The 20,655-nt window shown below is 42.7% G+C and overlaps 4 protein-coding genes, 1 long non-coding RNA gene and 8 other non-coding genes across 14 annotated transcripts; 3 read left to right on the forward strand and 10 right to left on the reverse strand.

Annotated features, from left to right (window-relative positions):
- Positions 1–108: 108 nt before the first annotated feature.
- Positions 109–4,204, reverse strand: RpS5a (ribosomal protein S5a). Its single transcript, XM_002134018.3, has 5 exons — positions 4,089–4,204; positions 3,179–3,581; positions 1,718–1,834; positions 1,358–1,456; positions 109–325 (listed from the first exon to the last, which is right to left on the reverse strand). Exons 2-5 carry the CDS (start codon positions 3,578–3,580, stop codon positions 257–259), a joined length of 687 nt encoding a protein of 228 aa, XP_002134054.1. The 5' UTR covers position 3,581; positions 4,089–4,204; the 3' UTR covers positions 109–256.
- On the forward strand, positions 279–1,133 carry LOC26533416 (uncharacterized). The gene is made up of 2 exons (XR_001452771.2): positions 279–391; positions 460–1,133. It is a non-coding gene; the product is annotated as an uncharacterized lncRNA (long non-coding RNA).
- On the reverse strand, positions 424–565 carry LOC6901366 (small nucleolar RNA psi28S-1192). The gene has a single exon (XR_053195.2). It is a non-coding gene; the product is annotated as a small nucleolar RNA psi28S-1192 (small nucleolar RNA).
- LOC117185267 (small nucleolar RNA psi28S-1192) lies at positions 617–758 on the reverse strand. Its single transcript, XR_004470843.1, has one exon. It is a non-coding gene; the product is annotated as a small nucleolar RNA psi28S-1192 (small nucleolar RNA).
- Positions 810–951, reverse strand: LOC6901365 (small nucleolar RNA psi28S-1192). The gene has a single exon (XR_053194.2). It is a non-coding gene; the product is annotated as a small nucleolar RNA psi28S-1192 (small nucleolar RNA).
- Positions 1,003–1,144, reverse strand: LOC6901364 (small nucleolar RNA psi28S-1192). Its single transcript, XR_053193.2, has one exon. It is a non-coding gene; the product is annotated as a small nucleolar RNA psi28S-1192 (small nucleolar RNA).
- On the reverse strand, positions 1,536–1,679 carry LOC6901362 (small nucleolar RNA psi28S-2876). Its single transcript, XR_053191.2, has one exon. It is a non-coding gene; the product is annotated as a small nucleolar RNA psi28S-2876 (small nucleolar RNA).
- On the reverse strand, positions 2,092–2,248 carry LOC6901360 (small nucleolar RNA psi18S-1854). The gene has a single exon (XR_053189.2). It is a non-coding gene; the product is annotated as a small nucleolar RNA psi18S-1854 (small nucleolar RNA).
- On the reverse strand, positions 2,456–2,612 carry LOC6901358 (small nucleolar RNA psi18S-1854). The gene has a single exon (XR_053187.2). It is a non-coding gene; the product is annotated as a small nucleolar RNA psi18S-1854 (small nucleolar RNA).
- LOC6901353 (small nucleolar RNA psi18S-1854) lies at positions 3,696–3,851 on the reverse strand. Its single transcript, XR_053183.2, has one exon. It is a non-coding gene; the product is annotated as a small nucleolar RNA psi18S-1854 (small nucleolar RNA).
- A 328-nt stretch (positions 4,205–4,532) lies between the features above and the next one.
- On the forward strand, positions 4,533–7,542 carry Gga (ADP-ribosylation factor-binding protein Gga). Of its 2 annotated transcripts, none has more exons than XM_033384130.1 (5): positions 4,533–4,697; positions 4,816–4,976; positions 5,221–5,920; positions 5,976–6,997; positions 7,071–7,542. In XM_033384130.1, exons 1-5 carry the CDS (start codon positions 4,661–4,663, stop codon positions 7,281–7,283), a joined length of 2,133 nt encoding a protein of 710 aa, XP_033240021.1. In that variant the 5' UTR covers positions 4,533–4,660; the 3' UTR covers positions 7,284–7,542. The 2 variants fall into 2 exon arrangements, with proteins under 2 accessions (XP_033240021.1, XP_001354735.2); XM_001354699.4 differs by having other exon boundaries at positions 4,535–4,697; positions 5,326–5,920; positions 7,071–7,534.
- A 408-nt stretch (positions 7,543–7,950) lies between these two features.
- Lst8 (MTOR associated protein, LST8) lies at positions 7,951–9,444 on the reverse strand. The gene is made up of 2 exons (XM_001354698.3): positions 9,218–9,444; positions 7,951–9,155 (listed from the first exon to the last, which is right to left on the reverse strand). The coding sequence occupies exons 1-2, from the start codon at positions 9,332–9,334 to the stop codon at positions 8,316–8,318; spliced, it is 957 nt and encodes a 318-aa protein (XP_001354734.2). The 5' UTR covers positions 9,335–9,444; the 3' UTR covers positions 7,951–8,315.
- A 5,865-nt stretch (positions 9,445–15,309) lies between these two features.
- On the forward strand, positions 15,310–16,378 carry LOC117185023 (proteasome subunit alpha type-2-like). Its single transcript, XM_033384472.1, has 2 exons — positions 15,310–15,364; positions 15,708–16,378. Exons 1-2 carry the CDS (start codon positions 15,310–15,312, stop codon positions 16,376–16,378), a joined length of 726 nt encoding a protein of 241 aa, XP_033240363.1.
- The last annotated feature ends 4,277 nt before the right edge of the window (positions 16,379–20,655 follow it).

A 20,655-nucleotide genomic window follows, 5' to 3' on the forward strand; every position in this document is an offset into this window, starting at 1 on the left:
GACAAGCGAAATATCCTTTTGTTCTATGACGCAGACATTCACAATGTGCGAACATACATTTATTCAGCACTAAATACTATTAAAAAAAAAGGATGATAGGATCATAAATTAGTTTTTTACACTGTTTATTGGTTGGATCTTTTCATGTTTATTTTCTTGTTGTAAATTTAGTGTAGCATTACACGCGTTATTTTGTATAAAAAAAAAACAGACACAGAAGCATGTTTTTTGTGTGGTTGTTGGTTGCTGCCTCTCCTTAACGGTTGGACTTGGCGACACGCTCCAGCTCATCCTTCTTCTTGATGGCGTACGAGTTGGAAGAACCCTGGAAAGAGCAAACAGAGCAGTGGTTACAATGGGATCCAATATGAGGTTGATCATCAGATGTAAGGTGAACAAATTTACTCAATTCTGATGCTTATTTAATGTTCTTCTACGTTTCTCGTGTGCATTGGACAGGGGAAAATGCCACAAGCACAAGGATAATAAAAGATTTGTGGATTAGTTTTGTCCAAAAGCGAGACTACATAAATAAACCATGATGCAGAATTAGATTGGACCGAATATACACTATATATTCATGGCAATACATCTTCCTATTCATATTTACAAATATATCTGTTCTTCTACGTTTCTCGTGTGCATTGGACAGGGGAAAATGCCACAAGCACAAGGATAATAAAAGATTTGTGGGTTAGTTTTGTCCAAAAGCGAGACTACATAAATAAACCATGATGCAGAATTAGATTGGACCGAATATACACTATATATTCATGGCAATACATCTTCCTATTCATATTTACAAATATATCTGTTCTTCTACGTTTCTCGTGTGCATTGGACAGGGGAAAATGCCACAAGCACAAGGATAATAAAAGATTTGTGGATTAGTTTTGTCCAAAAGCGAGACTACATAAATAAACCATGATGCAGAATTAGATTGGACCGAATATACACTATATATTCATGGCAATACATCTTCCTATTCATATTTACAAATATATCTGTTCTTCTACGTTTCTCGTGTGCATTGGACAGGGGAAAATGCCACAAGCACAAGGATAATAAAAGATTTGTGGATTAGTTTTGTCCAAAAGCGAGACTACATAAATAAACCATGATGCAGAATTAGATTGGACCTATCCAGAAGATATCTCAATTGAGGTGAGAGTGTAACACTTGAATAAGGAGAGAAGCCATGGGCATGGCCAATCTCCTGGGTTTATTCGCAGTGTGGAATATTCTGGTCTACAAGCGAGGCCAGACATTTTGGCGTTACAATGCCTGGCATTAGAGTAGACCTCTACAAGTCCCTATATACATTTATCGAGATCTCCGGGTGTCGGGTGGTGCATACCTTGGCGGCGTTGATCAGCTCATCGGCCAGGCACTCGGCGATGGTCTTGATGTTCCTGAAGGCAGCCTCACGAGCTCCAGTGCACAGCAGCCAGATGGCCTATAGAAAAGAGAGAAGGAGAACATTTCCAGTTAGCTTTGGGCGTACAACAAATCTACGGAGTGGAGTATGTGGAATGTAAGATGTCTCTTCAGGTCATACGCCAAATGTCGGATTATATTACACATTGTGACGCTACGGATAAGATAGAAGAATGTTCTGGCCAAACATTATAAGCAAGCAGTCGCCAATCGAACCACAAGCCATTGCTGCTGGCTGCATGACGGAGGAGGGACGGGACCCAATTGAGAAGCCACTTGCCTGGTTGACGCGACGCAGAGGCGACACATCCACAGCCTGGCGACGCACGGTACCGGCACGTCCAATACGGGTAGAGTCCTCACGTGGTCCCGAGTTGATGATGGCGCTCACCAAGATCTGCAAAGGGAACAACAGCAAAATCAGAGTTAATAAAACGGTCTTCCAACCAGCGACGAGACGACGCTATTTAAAATAGTTGGGGAAATGTTGTTTTAAGTTCCAAGAGAGCGGGAAGAGGGTCTATCTTCAGGCACTAGGATATTAAAACATTTTCCTTCAATATTAGTCCATTTCTATTGGATGCTCAGCTGGGAAGGGGTTTTCCTTTCAGCTGGCATTGAGGTGGACTGACAAAAGGTTCTATATGATGGAGTGGTGGGTGGATGTTGATTTTAAACTTTATTAAGGTTCGCATATTCAAGCCAATGCCCTTAAGAGGAATAGCAAATCATGGGCTTTAGTTTGGTCCTATTGAATACCACAACGACGTGTGAAATCATCGCTGCAGTTTTAGTTTAGGACGGAGAAGGAGGATAACCATCTCGTGGATCTTTTGGTGTGGCTTACAAATGTTGTTTTAAGTTCCAAGAGAGCGGGAAGAGGGGATATGGTTCTTCAAGCACTAGGATATTAAAACCGTTTCCTTCGAGTCCATTTTTAGTGGATGCGCAGCTGGGAAGGGGTTTTCCTTTCAGCTGGCATTGAGGTGGACTGACAAAAGGTTCTATATGATGGAGTGGTGGGTGGATGTTGATTTTAAACTTTATTAAGGTTCGCATATTCAAGCCAATGCCCTTAAGAGGAATAGCAAATCATGGGCTTTAGTTTGGTCCTATTGAATACCACAACGACGTGTGAAATCATCGCTGCAGTTTTAGTTTAGGACGGAGAAGGAGGATAACCATCTCGTGGATCTTTTGGTGTGGCTTACAAATGTTGTTTTAAGTTCCAAGAGAGCGGGAAGAGGGGATATGTATCTTCAAGCACTAGGATATTAAAACCGTTTCCTTTGAGTCCATTTTTAGTGGATGCGCAGCTGGGAAGGGGTTTTCCTTTCAGCTGGCATTGAGGTGGACTGAATGTGGTTCTCCCAAGTTCAGACAAGTGTAGTTTTAAGTTCCAAGAGAGCAGGAAGAGAGGCTTATCTTCAGGCACTAGGATATTAAAACTCTGATTTAATATAAGTCCATTAAATATATTTATGCTTCGGACAGTCTGGGCTACGACTGTCCAGCATTGAGGAGGACTGGAGGCATATCCGAATTGGTTGCAGGTGTAGTTTTAAGTTCCAAGAGAGCAAGATGAGGGGATATGTATCGTCAAGCACTAGGATATTAAAACTTGTGGGTTACTCTGCGTACTCATTCTACCCATGTCCAGGTGGGGAGTCGCTGAACACAGTTTAGCATGAGACGGTGGAAGGGGATCTGGGATCTGGATATGGCTATGGCGAAAAATTACCTGCAGAGGATTCTCGCCAGTCAGCAGATGAATGATCTCGAACGAGTGCTTGACGATGCGGCAGGCCATCAGCTTCTTGCCGTTGTTGCGGCCCTTCATCATCAGGGAGCAGGTCAGGCGCTCCACAATGGGGCACTGGGCCTTGCGGAAACGCTTGGCGGCATAGCGGCCAGCCGAGTGGGGAAGGTAGCGAGCGAACTTCTCCTTGACCGAGATGTAGTCCTGCAGCGAGATGTCGTTGACAGTCACATCGTCGCACGACCAGCGTCCGAAGAGCTTGATCTCCGGCAGCTCAGTGGTGGACACCACATTTGTTTCCAGAATGGTCTCGGCCGCCTCGGCTTCCACAGGTGCCGCCGGCTCCTCGAAGGTTTCCACCACGTTTTCAGCAACTTCGGCCATGCTGCAAGTGTGGGAAGATCATAAAAAGAGAGCAAAATGTTAGCCCGTTTCTGCTTGAGAATGCCAATGACTGCACACACACACACACGCGCGCGCGCATTTGATGCTGCTTCTGCTGTTGTTGTTGTTGATTTGTGACTTTATTAAGGTAAATATCTTCAAGGCGATATCCTTAAGAGGAATAGTTAACCATGGATGTTACTTTGGTCCAATTGAATACCACAGCGACTTCAAAATCATCGCTATAGTTTTAGTTTAGGACGTGCAGGAAACAAAAAAATACAAAAAAAAAGATGAAAGAAACCAACACGTGTGACGCACACATATACACACACACAAACAAAAAGCCGCCCGTATTTAACCTCATTTTTCGAACAATGCATTTTTATTCATACGTCCGACAAATAATGCACAAAACCCTCTATGTTCACAGTTAGCCATCACGTTTAGCATTCCTTTGGTTATAATTTACTGTTTATACACAGATTTTTTTAGCAAAATTTCTTACTTTTTCACAGAAGAAATCGAGATACGATGTCAGCGCAAAGGCAAACGCCTGAAAAAGAACATGTTTCGGCAGTGTGGGGCAATGCCAGCGAAAATCATTTCCGCCATTGCCTACATGGTTGTATTTCACATGCAGGGCTGCCTAAAATAGCGAATATCGATACATGTTTTGTGTGCGGATTTTGCGAGAGTTAGCCCTCTGTTGCTTAATTAAATTGTTTTTGGCTTTATTAAGTACAAAATTGGATTTTCTGTTATGTAACAGTGCAACACGAATGTGATTGTTTCATTATACTTGCTATTTTTATTTATCAATATTTAATACATATATCGATACTAATTTTCTGTAACGATATTGGTTGTTTAGATAGTTGCCAGTCACCGTGTAGGTACCATTTTTGAATACACATTTATTTGTCATTCACAGTGAGTACCGCGATTTTTCTCGAATGCTCAAAAGTGTCATCACTAATAGGCAACAACAACAACAACATGTTTGTTGCTCGAAATCACCGCAAATATTGTATTTCGAAAAGTTAATAAGCTATATTCCATTGCAAGCGGCGAGGCAACATGACAACCGACGAGAGCATTATGGAGGAAATGCTGGGTAAATGAAATTGCGAAATTGTTCACCTTCCACACTCTCCTGACATAGCTCGCCGACGCATAAAATCTACATATAACTCTACTCCTTCCTGCCTCTTTCACTCCTCCTCCAATAACAGACCGAGCAACAAATCCGGCTAAGAAAAGAGTCGACGAGCTGGGCGTTCAAATGTTCTGCATTGTGGTAAAAAGTCATGTGCAGCTGGTGCACAAGGCTCAGGAGATGATTGTGGCCAAAGTGCGGTCAGCAAACGTAACCGAAGCAACGCGAGCCATTTCGGTGAGTGGGGTGGGTGGTTAACGGGGCTGTGGCTGGGACTGTGTGAAAAATTGCCTAGACAAAAGCCCCCACACACAAACACACACACACACATACACAGCCATTCAGTCATACAGTGGGGCCCATAAAGTTGGCAAACACATACATACATGCATGTGTACGAACGCACTTGTGTGGCTGCGTTCGGCTCAAATATGTTATCAAATTATGTGCAGATGTATATGTTATAAAAATGTATTGCCAGGGCGAGACAGGGACAGGGACAGGGCCAGGCACAGGCACAGGAACCCAAACAAGATTTTTGGCCAAAGTAACATTAGATATGTATGTATGTACAAACCATTTCCAGCTGCTGGAAGAATGCATGACTCAGTGCGGCGAAGAGTTCCAGGACGAGGCCGGAAAGTTTCGCTTCCTCAATGAACTGATCCGGCTGGTGTCGAAAAAGTACAAGGGAGCCGAAACGCCGCACGAGGTGAAGCAGCGGATTATGGAGTGCCTGCTGCTGTGGACCACAGAGTTTCCGCAGCGTCAGAAAATACGCGATGCCTACGACATGCTGCGTAAGGAGGGCGACATCGAGCATGGCCAGACAGAGGCGCCGTTGGCCAATCGCGAGAGCGTTCTGGGAACCATCGACGAGGCCCGGTTCGCCCAGCTGGTCAAGAGCAACAATCCAGAAAACTACAAGCGGGCCAATCTTCTGCTGCAGTATCGCATAGCACAGGAGGCGCGACGAAACGAACTTCTGTCCCAGCATCGTCTTGGGCTCAACGAGGTCCTGGAGACCATGCAGCTGCTCAACCAAATGCTGGACACCTATGATCCCTCCAACAAGGATGTCAGCGAGACAATAAAAGACCTCTACAATATCTGCAAGAAGCACAAGCCGATCTTCCAGCATATGACGCAACTGTTGGATGAATCCGATGCCCAGCTCATAGGTAAGTTCTGCTGCAGTCTTGGTGGATCTGTCTCTCAATCTGTCTCTCTCTGCAGCTGACACATTGGATGCCAATGGGGCCCTCCTGGTCACAATGCAACGCTATAAGCAGCTGGTTCCCTCGCCAACTGAACCTGCACCTGGCCTGACCACGACAGCATCAACATCCACAGCAACAGCAACATCAACAGCAACAGCAGCAAAAGACAAAAGTTCCAATAACGATTTGCTAATCAACGAACTGCTGGGCGATCTCCTCATTGGGAGCAGTGAAAACGGAGCAGGAGCAGAACCAGAAGCTTCATCTGGACTTGGAGACGTTGCAAAATCAAACACTTTCACGGCTCCTGCTTCAACCGATCCTCTGGCTGATCTGAGTGACATCTTCAGTAGCGCACTGGCCGAAAGCGAGTCCAAAAAATCGACTGATAAATCATTCCAACATGCCAGCTCAGGTGGCGGCGGCGGCATGCTGGAGCCTGAGGTGCTTAGTCCGAGCACAGCCAGCGATGGCCTGGCCAATGGCAGCTCCAGTTCCGACTCCTCGCGAAAACCCGGGTCGGCCAGGAAAATGCCTCAGATTGATATGCTGAGCGAGGAGCTATTCCAGAAGATATTGCCCAGCCAGGAGAGGATGAGCAGCTTCAAGCGGGATCCAGAAAAGGTAACCCTCAACGACATGGCCAAAGAGAGGATGCAGGTGAAGCCACCCGAGATGGCACAGACACAGACACAGACGCCAGCAAAGCCAGTACCAGCGCCAGAGGTACCTACAGCAGCAGCAGAGCCTGTCGATGATGTTCCTTTGCTAAGCAATGCTCCCGTTAACGATGAGCAGGAGCCGCAGGTCGAACCACAGCCGCCCACGCAAAAACATCTCAGCGAGATCAGCATCGAACTAGACAATATCCAGGCCACCGGGGAGCAGCGCGTGGTGCTCGACGATGATGACATGCAGCTCAGCTTAAACTTTACCAGCGATCGTCCAGGCCATCGTGTCTCGGTGATTGTGATATCGGCCCAGAACAAGAGCCGTCAGCCAGTCCGGGACTTCCACTTCGAGGCGAGTGTCAAAAAGGTGGGCATGAGCATGATCTCAATAGTAAACCCGTCTGATTCCACATTCACTTGTTGCTTTCCTTCATTTCCAGCCATGCAAGGTGCGTCTGCTGCCGCCCACGGAAAGCGCGATGCCACCACACAAGCCCTTTCGTCCAGCCACGCCCATCAATCAGGTGATGCTGCTGCTCAATCCCACCGGCAAGGCCGTGGACGTGACCTGCATCGTGGGCTACAAGCTGGGCGACGATCCCGATCCCATCAAAGAGTCAATTGTGGCCCAAGGCATTGCCTACGTGGACTAAACTTGGGGAAAAAAAAAACTTAAAACACCCGCCCATAAAAAAACCATCACAATACAAAACAAAAAAGACATCATAACAAAAAGTCAATTCCCCGCAAGGCTATTGCTTTCCCTGCGGCTCCTTTTGTGGGCGAACTCCTTCCCTCCCCCTCCGTTAATATTATTTTCGGTTTCTATATGTATTTGTATATTTATTAGGGTTTTATTCAAAATTACATTTCGCATAAACGATTTAGTTTAGTCGTAATTCAATACAATAATGATATATGTATATCAAAGGTTTATTTATAAATTATGAAAAAGTCGCTACAAAAGCCAAGCGCTCATTTTCAGAGGTAGTTTAACAATTAGTTATTTTTTCTCAATTTATGTTGTTTTTGTTTTTGTGAACTGTCCGATCCTCTGTCGTTGAATTGAATTGCTGTTCTCTTGCTGATTGAGGGAGGAGGGGGCGATCGGGATGCCCCCCCCCTCAGATTCGATTGGATGAATTTTCAGTTCTGGTTGATGATGGAATCGCTGTGTTCTTATCTACGTTAACTGCCTCCAAAAATTGCCAAATTATTTGCCAGAGCCTAAGAGTTGCCTTTCAATGCCTGCCCATTGTCGATTGTCTCTCGTTGGGATCTCACTGGGAATTCGGATTCGGGTTTTGGTTTCGGTTTGGGTTTGAGTATAGTCTGTATAATTGGTGGGTGAATCCACAAATAAATTCAAATTCCGTCTTAAAAAGCACCGAAAAAAGGTTTCAAAGAACTTTGGAAATATTTTGTGTCTTAAAAACTAAACTCCAGATTGAGCAAGAGGACCTGAACACCAAAGAAAGACTGGATAAAGATCCTCCAGATTATCGTTAACCATATACTAAATGCAATAAACTGTATGAATATTTAAGGAGAGACTACCAATATTCCCAAACAGGACCACAAAAGAGATGTACATTGTTCTTCGCGGGGAGACAATCAAAACGGATGGCTTCTTAACTGTGACACAGTCACAGAAAGCTTACGATCTAGATTAATGATGCTATCAGCTAATGATTAACCTTTCTTATAATCTCATCCTTGAAGGACAGGGCAGTGATGGCCTTAGTATGGCCGGTGTATTCCCGCGTGGGAGTCTTTGTTTCCAGCTTCCACAGACGAGCCACTCCGTCTGAGGAGGCGGTGAAGAGCCACTTTGAGTCTGCACTGAAGGCGGCATCCCACACCCAGTAGTTCTCAATGCAAAGCTCGCGCCACTTGCTGAAGTCTGAGGTCTTCCAGAGGCACGCCGTCCCATCGCCGGAGGTGGTCAGCAGTAGGCGCGAGTCGGGGCTAAACTTGCAGCGCAAGATGTACCGGGTATGTGCCTGGATCTTCTTTGTGGGCCGCATAGTGCTCATCTTTTGGTCGGGGCTGCTGCACAGCGACCAGATGTAGCAGTTGCCCTTGTTGTTGGCCGCCGCTAGATAGTGTCCGTCGGGCGAGATGGCCACGTCCTGGATTGAGGCATCCACCTCGGGCACGATGCATTCGTGCTTTTCTGACTTGACATCCCACAGGAAGACGTTGCCGTTCTGGGAGCCCATGCCGATCTCCACCTGGTTGGGGTGCAAACAGGCGGCATTCACTGGGGACTCGCAGTCGAACACCCGCGAGCAGTGGGGCGGGGCCGAGATCATATCCCAAATGCGCACATGATGGTCCTCGCCGGCGGTGAACATCCAGTTACCGTCTTCCTGGAAGCCAAGGCGTGTCACGTTCTTCTGAACTCCATCAAAGTTTATCACCGGAGCGGTGCAGTTCGATTCCAAGTCGTAAAGACGGATGCACTGATAGCCACAGGCCGCTAGGCGCGTTTTGTCTGGCGTACGGTCTAGGGCATTTACTTGCTGCAAATTAAATATTGAATTGCATTCGCAGTGCAGATGTATGTGCGTTGTGGTTCACTCACAGAAGTCTCTACAAAGCGCATTGTCTTGATGCAGTTGCCGGTATGGGCTTGCCACACCTTGATTGTGTGATCGTATCCACCGGTGGCCAGTATTAGTTGGTCCCCCATTGCTTCCATTAATCGTCAATTAGGCGATTCTATTATTTTGTTATCATTTAATCAGCGGTCATCTGGATTTTGTAGGGCTGCAAAACCATCGATGACACTATCGATGGTTTTGGAATTGTGCGATAGATCGATGGTTTCTTAGATCATGGATGGTTTTGCAGCTCTATTCAATTGGTCGGTGTGACCAGCCCTGAGAAAATAGTGCCTAGAAAATTCCATACGCAGGTGTTTTGAATTCCGATCAGACAACGATTAGCCCATTGTAGACCAGTGGGTATTAAGATAATTAAGATGCACATAAATTATGAAACTAAGCGAATTTTAGCGCAGTTTAGGTGAGAAATATCGTGGTCTTTTTGTTAAGCAAAGATAAAGGATGGGGGTAGACCTACAAGAGTAATTATTATTATTATATTATTTTATCGATAGTCCTTTTACGGTATTATTAGTACATTTCGGTATTTTTTTAAGGACAAAATTGAGCCGACGGTATATCGGTATATAATGGTATATTTGATCAATATTTAAGAACAAAGGAAATATGTAGAAACTTCCATACGCAGGTCCAATAGATTGCATTTAAATCCTTTTCTCATTCACTTTCAAACAATTTCTATTTGGCGCGCACCACTCGGTAATGAAAGTTATTCGGTAGCATGAGCGTCATTTCATACACAAAAGTTGCGGCAGCATTAAATTTGTATGGGCCATGTCTTGTCTCATGTGTCGAGAAAACATTCTGTATACCCTTGGGAAATGGATTTTAGAGAATTGCGGGAATGTTTGTCCTCCCAGGCTCTAATGAATGCAGAAATTAGTCAGTCTCTGATTTAAAGGAATTTCAACGGCATTTTGCAATTAGTGGTCTTACAGAAGCCAAGAATGAGTATCGGGATCAGGATATACAGGACTACAATCAAATGCATGAATACGTCTAAAACATACCAATTTGAGAAAATTTATTTATTAATTGCGTTTTAAAACAGTATCTTCATATTAAATTAACGAAATAGGGTATACAAAGGCATATACCACGGCTTAAACACAACATAAAGTTGGCCATTTGTAAAGTGATCTATAATATAATCTATAGAGCACATACTCCATCTTTCTTCTGATTTTACTCTTATTTATTTTGTCTAAATAATAATATGCAATATGTTCTTTGAACATTATTTTACCTTAAAGTGTTCTACCGTTTATGTATATATGTATGTACCATATGCTCTTAAATACTAGTGTAATATGTGCATTTATTGAGGGTACACTGTACCCATCGGTTAACCATAAATATATCAGCAACACATTGTTGCAGTACACAAACAAAACCATTTCAAGTGAGCGTGCAATATGATCGCCGCTTATGCGCTAAGCTAAGTCAGCATTCCCACGCTGATCACTTGAAGCATATATATATGTATACATATGTATACACATATGTATGTATGTACATACATACGGCTCTTGCCCTCTCGATTATGCCGATAAGACAAAAATGTATGACGCGACTCCGCTGTTGGCGTAACCGGCAGCGCAGCTATGCGGTCTGAGTTGTAAGAATAAATTCAATAAAGATATTCTAAAATCCGAATTCAGACGGCACAGACGTGCCAGTGTTATAATTACAGTAGTGACATATTACATGGCGACCGTGACAAGTGTCACGAACATGTAGATGTTCGGAAACAAAAATATATTGAAAATAAATCATATAAAAAAGCGGAGAGAGAGAGAGAGCGGCGAGAGCGGACAACAACAGCAGCACCACAGCAGGCACCACTGGAAGCAGCAGCAGTCCGACCAACAGGAGAATTACCAACAGTAGCTGCAGCAGCAGCAGTAACAACGAAATGGAGCGAAACTGAACGCAGTAAGTAGAGTGGTATGTGTGGCAGAAGAGGCGGCGTAGTAAAACGCCTGAGAGCCAGAAAGTCCAAACTGCTCAAACTGCTAAATAGCAACGAGAATTTGCCGTGGAGCACATCTGTGAAATTACACACAGAGCTCGATCACATCAAATTGTTGCTAGCAGAAAAGAAAAAGCAAGAGCCAATGCACACAACCACCTACACTGCAATAAAATATTCACATATTTAAATATTAAATATTTAGAGTTTTTACTTCAGTAATAGACTCTGATTCAGACTCAAAGTGATCGGCTAGTGTGATTACCGCTGGTATCGTAAGGTCGCCTAGGTCTTCTTCTTTTATATACATGTAAATGTGTATCTGAACCGCTTGCGATTTCAGATTCGCTCTCTAAATCTGTGTTTGTTTCTTCCTCGACTAATACTGGAGTATTCAAAATCGAAGATATAGTTATGTCTAGTGAATATTTTGATTTAATGCTATTTTAATTTGTTTTTAATCTATTCAAAAATACATACGATACATACGACCAATGCTGAGTATTTAACTTTTCTTTATTGTCGTGTATCAGGTAACGAGCTTGGTTAAAACTAATATTGTCGCGTGTCTACTTATAGTTTCGTTTGAAATATTCCTATTTTGTGCTTGACACTTGTATGATTTATCAAAATTTTATTTTAACTAATGCGGCATTAATATTTTGCCATTCCATTTCATTTTAAAATAAGTTATTAAAATGTGCAAAAACATCTATAGATTTTCAATCAAATAATGATATATTTTTATTCATGTATTCTTCTGGACTTTTTCTTTTATTTTTAAACAATTTTTGTTACTATTATAAATTTGTTTTAAATTTTGTCCAGGTCATCTGCCCGGCTTTGATAGCGTTTCTTTATGCATCTATTGTGTAGTTTATACAATTTATATAATGGATGTCCTATGATTATTATGAAAATAATAGCAACAAGTATTGTTATTAACTTTAGGTCGGTGTTATTGACTTCGACTTTGTTTATTACATTCGCTGTCGAATCTAAGGATTTTACATCTACTAAGCCCATTTTGTCAAAAATTTTCAAATATTTCTTCAAATTTACCTATTTTGTTTGTTTGTGACATACGTATATAATTTAATGCAAAAAGAAATTTCTTTTTTTTTCTTTTATACTACTGTATACATTTTTTGTTTTTAAATTTTTGAAATTAATTTATGTATATTTTTTTTTGTTTTTACATTATTTCCTGATACTTGAAGCCCTCTAGCCCTCTCGATTATGCTGATAAGAAAAATATGTATGAAGCCGCTCCGCTGTTGGCGTAATTTATAAGTTTTAAGAATAAATTCAATAAAGATAGTCTAAAAACCGAAGTCAAACGGCACAGACGTGCCAGTGTTATAATTAAAGTAGTGACATATTACACTAGAGGCAATCTCAAAGCTCGAATAAGTATATCGTACGAAATCCGATATGAAGGTAAAAAAGTTAGTGCAGAAAGCGTTTTGTCGTTCCGTAATTTGTATACAGTCTTATCCAAAAATTACAGATTCAGAGCCGAAGCAAAATTCTGAAAATGAAGAAAAAAGTACTTGAAATCTTTCCTCTTCGGGTCTCCTCAACCCTTTTTGACATGCAAGGAACCTGTAAGGACATTTTATGAGAGGTCCGACGATGATGCTGATGATAATGATGGTGATGGTGATGGGGGTTAGGACTAACTCAATCTTTGTTTAAATTTAAGCGCTGGCAATTATTAGCCAAGTCGAGGCGAAAGGGTCTGATATCTGGGTGAGATCCGCGGGTGTGCCGCCTCCTTCATACATCATTCATACGCTTAGCGTGTTAATTATCCTGAAATTCGGTCTATTAAAGTTTCAACAGTCTCGCATACATTGGGGGATGCTCCTTCGAGCGAAGCTAACCCCAGTTTTTCCCCCAATTTCCACCCATCTCAAACGTAATTAATGAAAGCGTACTTAAATCATTTTTGTGCGTGGGCCCCACAAAAATACCCACTAAAAAAATATACCAAAAAAATACAATTAGTTAACAAGCGAGAAAAGGAACAAGCATTGCAAACGAGGCAGACAGCGAGGGGGCGAGAAAGTGGGAAGAGAAAAGAGGGATGAGGGGATGATGGGAAGATGGGAAGACGGAAAGAGAGGCAATGAGGAATACCCAAAAAGCAAATCCAGCAAAGGTGCCAGGCCGCGCGCTAAAACGTTTCAATTTTTCATAAATATTCAAAAAGGTAACAAAACAGCACCAACAAAAACAGTTTCCTAAGAAGGGGGTATGGGGTGGGGGATGACAACAGCTGCCCCTGTTTTTTGTATATTTTCTGAGTAATTTTTTGTTTTTTTGTGTGAGTTTTGCAAGGAGCGCGGATTCCTCATTCAACGGTCAGCTTCAGAGTTTCAGCTCCAGCTTCGTTATCGCCTTTGTGTTTTGTAGGTGTTGTTACCAATCTTTTTTGCCCCCTCCCCGGCTAACTGCTGTTCGTTCCTCTCTTCCCCATGGAGAGAAGTCCTGGAAGCTACTCTTCTGCTCTGTCCCTTTCTCTGTCCGCGCGAGTGGACAACAAATAAGAAATTCAAGTTGAAAGCAGGGCCCCACGAAGCTGGAATACTCTAACTGGGAAATGGGATTTCGGAATGCTCCTTTAATTCTTACATTTCTTACATTTCCGACAATTTTTGCCTATGGCAGGGGACAGTAATAAAAAAGAAAAAAAATGTTGTGGAAACGTGAATAAAACAGAAAACAAAAATTTCTTATTTTAAGATCCTTTTAGGATACTTTTTCTGAAATCTTGCAGGCTTCGACCAACGAATGGATCCGTGGATCTAAAAACCTTGGGGAGAATACAAACCTCGACAATGGTTGCCATCAGATTTTCCCTCACATAGGGTATGCGAATAAACAACAACAGCAGGAGCGAAAAAGCGGCACCCGAAAAAGAGGAAAACTTTTTCGATTTAAGCAATTTTTATTCTCGCTGTTTTCGCAGGGTAGCAAGGGTAGGCAGCTCCAGGGCTACTTGTGGCCAATTGAACAATTGTATAAGCATTTAAATTTGTACAGAACATGCCAAAAGTTGGGTATTTTCAGTTCGCAGCTAAATATTTACAAATTTATTGAACAAAGTAGATTTGAATGGCTCTTACTCGCAGCCCTCCTTCGTATCTCCACTGTTGACACTTTAATTTAATTAATCTTTGATTTTTTTACTGTCGCGGATGCCTTGACTCTCCTGCGATTCGCACCGGTTTCCAAGAGTTTTTTGGATATAGATAGGATACAATTCGTATACAAAAAACTGATGAGCAGATTATGCAATCCTATTCATCCAATTCACAATACCGCACAAACTTCTGTTCTTTGGTTTTCTCTAATTTAATTAGATTAGTTAATTAATTAAATTAATTTTCCGATACATGTTCACATACATGTATAATTTTTTGATATTCTTGAACTATTTTTATTACAATTCATTGTCGATTTCATTTCGTAGTTCTACGATATAAAGTTGGTCGACTACATTCGTTGCAACGTTGTGCTTTTATTCATATACATGTGTACATATGTATAGATATATACATACATACTATGTATATGCATATAGAATGTTCTTTCTTTCTTTTGGAGAGCCCCCGACGAGGTTCAGTTAGGGCTAGGCCAAGGCAGCCAAAGAGCGTCCGAAAATTAATGCAAATTTATATCGTGGAAAACTTTTCAATTTGTTTCGACTTTTTTACTACCCCCGACAAGCCCCCACAAGCCCCTGCCTGACCCACTCTTTCTCTCTCTTTCTGTCTCGTTTTCTCTGTCATTTGCTGCAGAATCATCCCAAGTGTTCCGTCGCGTACCCCTCGTAGCGCCTTATCTCAGTCTGGTAAGTATTTTGTATTTAACATGCACAATTTGGCCATTTTTGGAGCCATAATTAACGTGCCGCCAATGCATATATCCGGATCCAAGGACGACGACGAGGACGGGGACGAAACAAGCTAAATGACGAGGTCCCAGTCTGCCAAGTTGGGCCACCTTGAATTAGTCTTTAGAGGTCTGGGCGTCTCTTGGGCAATGCAGACACTGAGAGAAATGTTAGCAATGTGCGACAGAAGTCTGAACCACATACCAAAGAGTGAAGAACGTGTGAGTAGAAGTAAGGAGCAAGGAATGTCCAGTACGAAATTGTGCGAGTGAGCATGTTTTGCTTAATATTCGTGCAGATTGTGGACCATGTTCTGATCGTATTTTTGGTACCAAATACAGTAGGTCGACCCGTTGCTGTTTTCCAATGAACAATGTTATGTGTTACCAGTTAATCCGGAAGGAATAAACTTGGATTTTTGAATAAGTTGGCTTTGTGGGGCAGCATAATCCAACAAGTGTTTTGGGGCTCTTCGTTATGCGAAACGAATGTATATTAGAAACAAACAATTTTACAACCTAACTCGTGTCACTATTGCAAGAGGCAAGCTAACATATAATCGTACCTGGAATAGCAACGAACAGGGTGTCGTCTGGAGGCTTTACCTCTCCACCCCCTTTGGAAGCTGTGTCCCAACTGAAGCGCGCTTTTGAGGCGGTGGCCAACGGCAATCCCTCCGTGGGACTCAAGGCTTCTCATGGCGTTGTGCTTGCCACAGGAAACAGGCTAGGGGCATTATATGGGGCCCACATTCCGCACTTTGTGACTGCGATTGACAAGCATATTGGTGCCGCGTTTTCCGGACTGTGTCCCGACTATCGCCTTCTCGTGAAGAGGGCCAATCAAACGGCGAGCGACTATCGTTACGCTCACAAGGAGCCGATTAGAGTGCCGCAGCTGGTGAATGGCGTTGGCACCTTCATGCTGGAGTACATCCAGCCCGGGGGCACTCGCCCTTTTGGTGCGTCTATGTTGATCTGCGGCTCGCACCAAAAGGATTACTATATACCCCTGCAGGCCGTTGCACAGGGCGTCAACGCAAAAGAATGCAACATTTTCCGGGCGGATCAATACAAAGCTGATTTAAGGATAGAGGAATCCGCTACACTAGCAGTTCGCTGTCTGAAGAAAGCCTTCGGGAATGCCCTGACTGGCGTCATCGTTGAGGTCGGGATTTGTATGGCGAGTAGATTCCAAGTTCAGAAACCAACGACCGTCGCTGAACTTATGGCCAAATGGGCCTAAACACTCAACACGCCACATCTAGCTATCTATCCACTCTAGCTATCTCTCTCACTCTGTTAAAAGTACATAATACATTCCTTAATTGGAAGGCATTCCAATATTTCCTTCAACGTTCCTTCACAATAGAATACCAGAGCTCGCGAGGAGATCATAGAATATCAGGTAAAACACAAGATACTGCTACACAACGTTGTAAATATTCCCTATTTGGAGCACCTCATTTCGTTCAGTGTTCCTCCTTATGCCGCCCATTTTCCCCGGACGTGAGTGGGGGCGGAAGAGCGAGGGCAGTGAAGAGCGTAGACAGCCAAATGCCGCAATCAAGTTATTATTAAGTTTTTCTATTTATCCAACATAATTCATAATTTGTTTACAAAGCGTATAATAATATTAACGTCTTATCCCGGCTTCTGGGCCTCCGTATTTGCCTTCTTCAGGGCTGGCTGTCTGTTGCTACCGTCAGGGACCGTCGTCGCCATGAGCTCTGTTCCCGTTCCCGTTCCCACTGTCCCCGTCCCCGTCTCCGTCTCCGTCCCCGTCCCTTTTCCTGACCCTGACCACTGCCACTAAGTCCGCTGTCAGCGCGGACCAGATAATCAGCTACAAAAGTCGACGTGGACTTTCCTCATTTTATCCTTCGCTGGTGTCTTGCTTTTTCTTTTCTTTCTGTTTCGGTTTTTGGTTTGTAGAGCAGCATGGAAATCACATTAGATGGAGCGACACGGGGGCGGGCGGTGGCAGCCGCGGAAAGGGGCAGTAATTTTTGCAACGGACAGCTGTAACTTGCCCGGCCCAGCCCAGCCCGGCCGTGTCTAACCGGACATTAGAGATGGTCTGTAGCCCAGGAAGCAGTGTGTGTCTTTTGTCACGAAACTATTGAACAGCGCACCCAAGAGAGTACTCATTTTTTGAGTTTTATCATTATCCCTGGAAGGGATACCCCCGAGAAGGGTAAAGACGTTCGTCGAGCAGACGAAAATAAGTTGTCGGCATATATAACTCGAAACCTGTACTCATTTTTTCTATGTAAAACATTTAAATATACCTTCTGAAGCTTTCCTGATATTAAAATATAAAGAGTTTTTGACATTCAAGACATTTTTTTGACTAACAAATATATGACCAAAAATTTAACTTGTCTTCTAAGATCGTGTTTTGGATAGAGCCTTAAATCTGCTTTGAAGTCCAAACCTTAAAAATATTCGAATGATCTATTGAACAAATATGAACTATCCTTGAATGTCCTGGGCAAGTCTAAATTTTGTCCTAATATTAATCGACTTGAGAATCACTTTGTGGAGAAGCGTTTTCGACGTATACTTAATATTTTAAGAATCATTTTTCGACAAATTAGTATTTTTGCAAACTTTTGTTCATTGGAAAAGAGTTGCACAGTCAAGTCTAACTATTGAATAATAACTATTGAAATTTAACAACTTGAAAAAACGCTTGCCAACACGCTGGTGGTAATACCAGTACTATATGTACCATAAAATACTGTCTTATAATATTTAATTCTGGCTGTATGGCTATCTGAAATCTAAGTGAAATGGTGAAAAATATAATATAATATAATATATAATCATGGACCTGAGGCGGTGACACACACAAAAAACATGTATCATATTATATATCGTGGTTTTGTTTTAAAAAATTGCGAGAGAGTAGCACCACTGAGACTATGACGAATAAACATCACTCCTATCGTTCGCTTAATGAGCACGAATGAAGCCGAAGCCTAGTCACGCGCACATCCCTGAAACCTGGCTAGAACGATGACGCGAAGTGACGGCCGGCCTCCCATAATCGCATTAGACAAAGCGAACGAGAACGAGAACGAGAACTAGAACGAGATAGAGAACGAGACGAAGGCAACGCACTTTCTAGACCAGAGGCATTTGGTATACATATATATTACTTTTTTTATTGGCCAACTTCCGGTGAAAGTTTGGTGACCACAGCCGCGACCGTACTCAACTGATTATTCTTTTGCTGCTCCCTTTTCGGAGATTTTTTAGCGTTGTCATTCTTAATTTTTTTTTGTTTGCCTGGGTGACACTTTTTAGGGAAAAGTGCACACGGTTGAGTAGTTGGGGGCAGAAGTGCTGAAAATCGCTTTAAATCAAAATAAATAAAAAATACATGACTCGAGGCCCGGAGTGGAAGTGGAAGTGGGAGTGAGAGCTGAGTTCTGGTGCGGGTGGTGACAAAACATTACCCCCAGTTTATGCAAACGGGAATTAACTTAATTGAGTAGCGTGAACAGCACAGCACAGCACAACACAGAGAAAAAGGGGCTGGAGCAGCGACTGTGACAGTAACAGTGACAGGAGCATAGCCAGAGAGAATAAGGAGAAAGATGCTCCCTGCTTTAGAAGCGCCAGCGATGCACTGAAAGAAAGAGCTAGTGCAATAGCTTCAGAAATCTCATGTCAGCATTCCCCATGGGATCCCTATTGTATCGCTAAGAGGATGTTCAAACCTTCACTGAGAGAATGCTTTTGGGTACTCTCCATATAAAAGAAATGTGCTTAAGTATATCTTCTCCTTTGCAGTCTTAAAGAGTTAAAGAGTCGAATTATATGGATTTGCTCAGTCTTTTTGCGTGTGTAAAGATGCTCAAATGGTATCACAACAGGTCCTTCTACCTTAAAAGTGGGCTCTTCTATTGAAGGAAGACCATATTGAATCTCGGAAAACCTTAATACAAATCATTGTTTAAGTTCAATTGAAATACATATGTAAGTATGTATCTGATTTTGCACATACATATATGTGGTTGTTTCCTATTTGTCGTGATTACAATGAAAGAAAATAATCTACAAAATATATACAAAGTAGTGGTAGAATACCATCCACATTTTCCATTCGCTGAAATCACAAGGAAAACGTATGCGTCTATAGAATACATTTATGACCTGCCACTCGACACAAGTCATCACATGAATCTTATACATTATCAAAATTGACAGCTTCGGTAACGTCCTCATTAAAAATGCATCTATTGTATTCAAAATTGCAACTATTCTGCCATGGGTACCATCGTATTCAACTGGACTGGTTTGGAGAGCGGCGTTCCCGTCATGACACCTTCTCCGACCAGCTGATCAATGGAATCTACCTTCTGTAAAGCTCTTCCGAAAGTCTTTTAAGTCTTTCACTGAAGAAACAGGATTGATCGGGAACACTGCATCTGATAGGTCGCACCAGGTACGGACAAATTGAATATTGTACATACACATATTGCTGGCTCTAAGAGCGAGTATTTCTTGCTCGTTGAATCTACTACGAGTATTACACCTTTTTGTTCAGTGCAGCAGAAAAGGCCTCTGCCAATGGGAAAGCACGAGACAACAGACAAATGGCAGAATGTAAGAAGAAGGAGCAGAACTACCGTTGGAGTTGACAGCACGCGGGAGAGAAGATACGAGTGTATCTGCAAGGCGAAGAACGCTTGACGGTAGGAGGCAGATGAGAGGGAGGAGAGCTTTCCCAAGGTTACAGCTTGCCCCATAATTGCGCATAAAAGTGAAGCGATTTATATGCGCGTATTTTTAATGTTTCATAATTGGGTAAGCCCATCATCAGATGGGGAAAAATGGAAGACAAGGGCGAGGCGGGGAGCAGGATGGAAAAGGATATGTGAGCCTCTGCTGCCTAGCAATACCCGTGTGTTAATGTCTGCTTACTTTCTCCCTGCTTTCTATTTCCCCTAAGCCCTAATGAATAAACGAGTTGTGGGCGCAGAGGCTAGCAGGGACAAGTCGATCCAAGTCTGTCCTCAACAAATTTGATGATCGCTTTGGCTAATTCGAATGAACGTATCTGATAGAGATGCATCATCAGATAGATCATCAGGGCAGGAGTGGCATATCTATCGGAACTCGTAAATTCACGAAATAAACGCCAGCAGTATCACTTCAAAGGCAAAAACTACAAAAATTAATTGTTCCCGCTGTGGAGCAATTAAAACTTCATCGATGAAACAGTGATATCTGATCTGCCATGGACAATCACTCCCACACCCACACACCGATTTAAATAATTACATGTACAGTATACACAGAGGCAGATAAATTAGTTGTGCAACGACTCCACATATCATTTATAGATAATAATGCACAATCACCATAAAGCAGCACCGTGCAACTCTGCTGCCGATAACGAGACGGGTAGACGATAACGTCCATCGCTGGATGGAAGATTATAATAAATAAGCCATAATTCATTTGTTAATTCAACCATAATTCGGTCTGCTTTAATGTCCATTATTTGTA

This window comes from Drosophila pseudoobscura, chromosome X (genome assembly GCF_009870125.1).
Source record: "Drosophila pseudoobscura strain MV-25-SWS-2005 chromosome X, UCI_Dpse_MV25, whole genome shotgun sequence".
Classification (NCBI taxonomy): Eukaryota; Metazoa; Arthropoda; class Insecta; order Diptera; family Drosophilidae; genus Drosophila; species Drosophila pseudoobscura.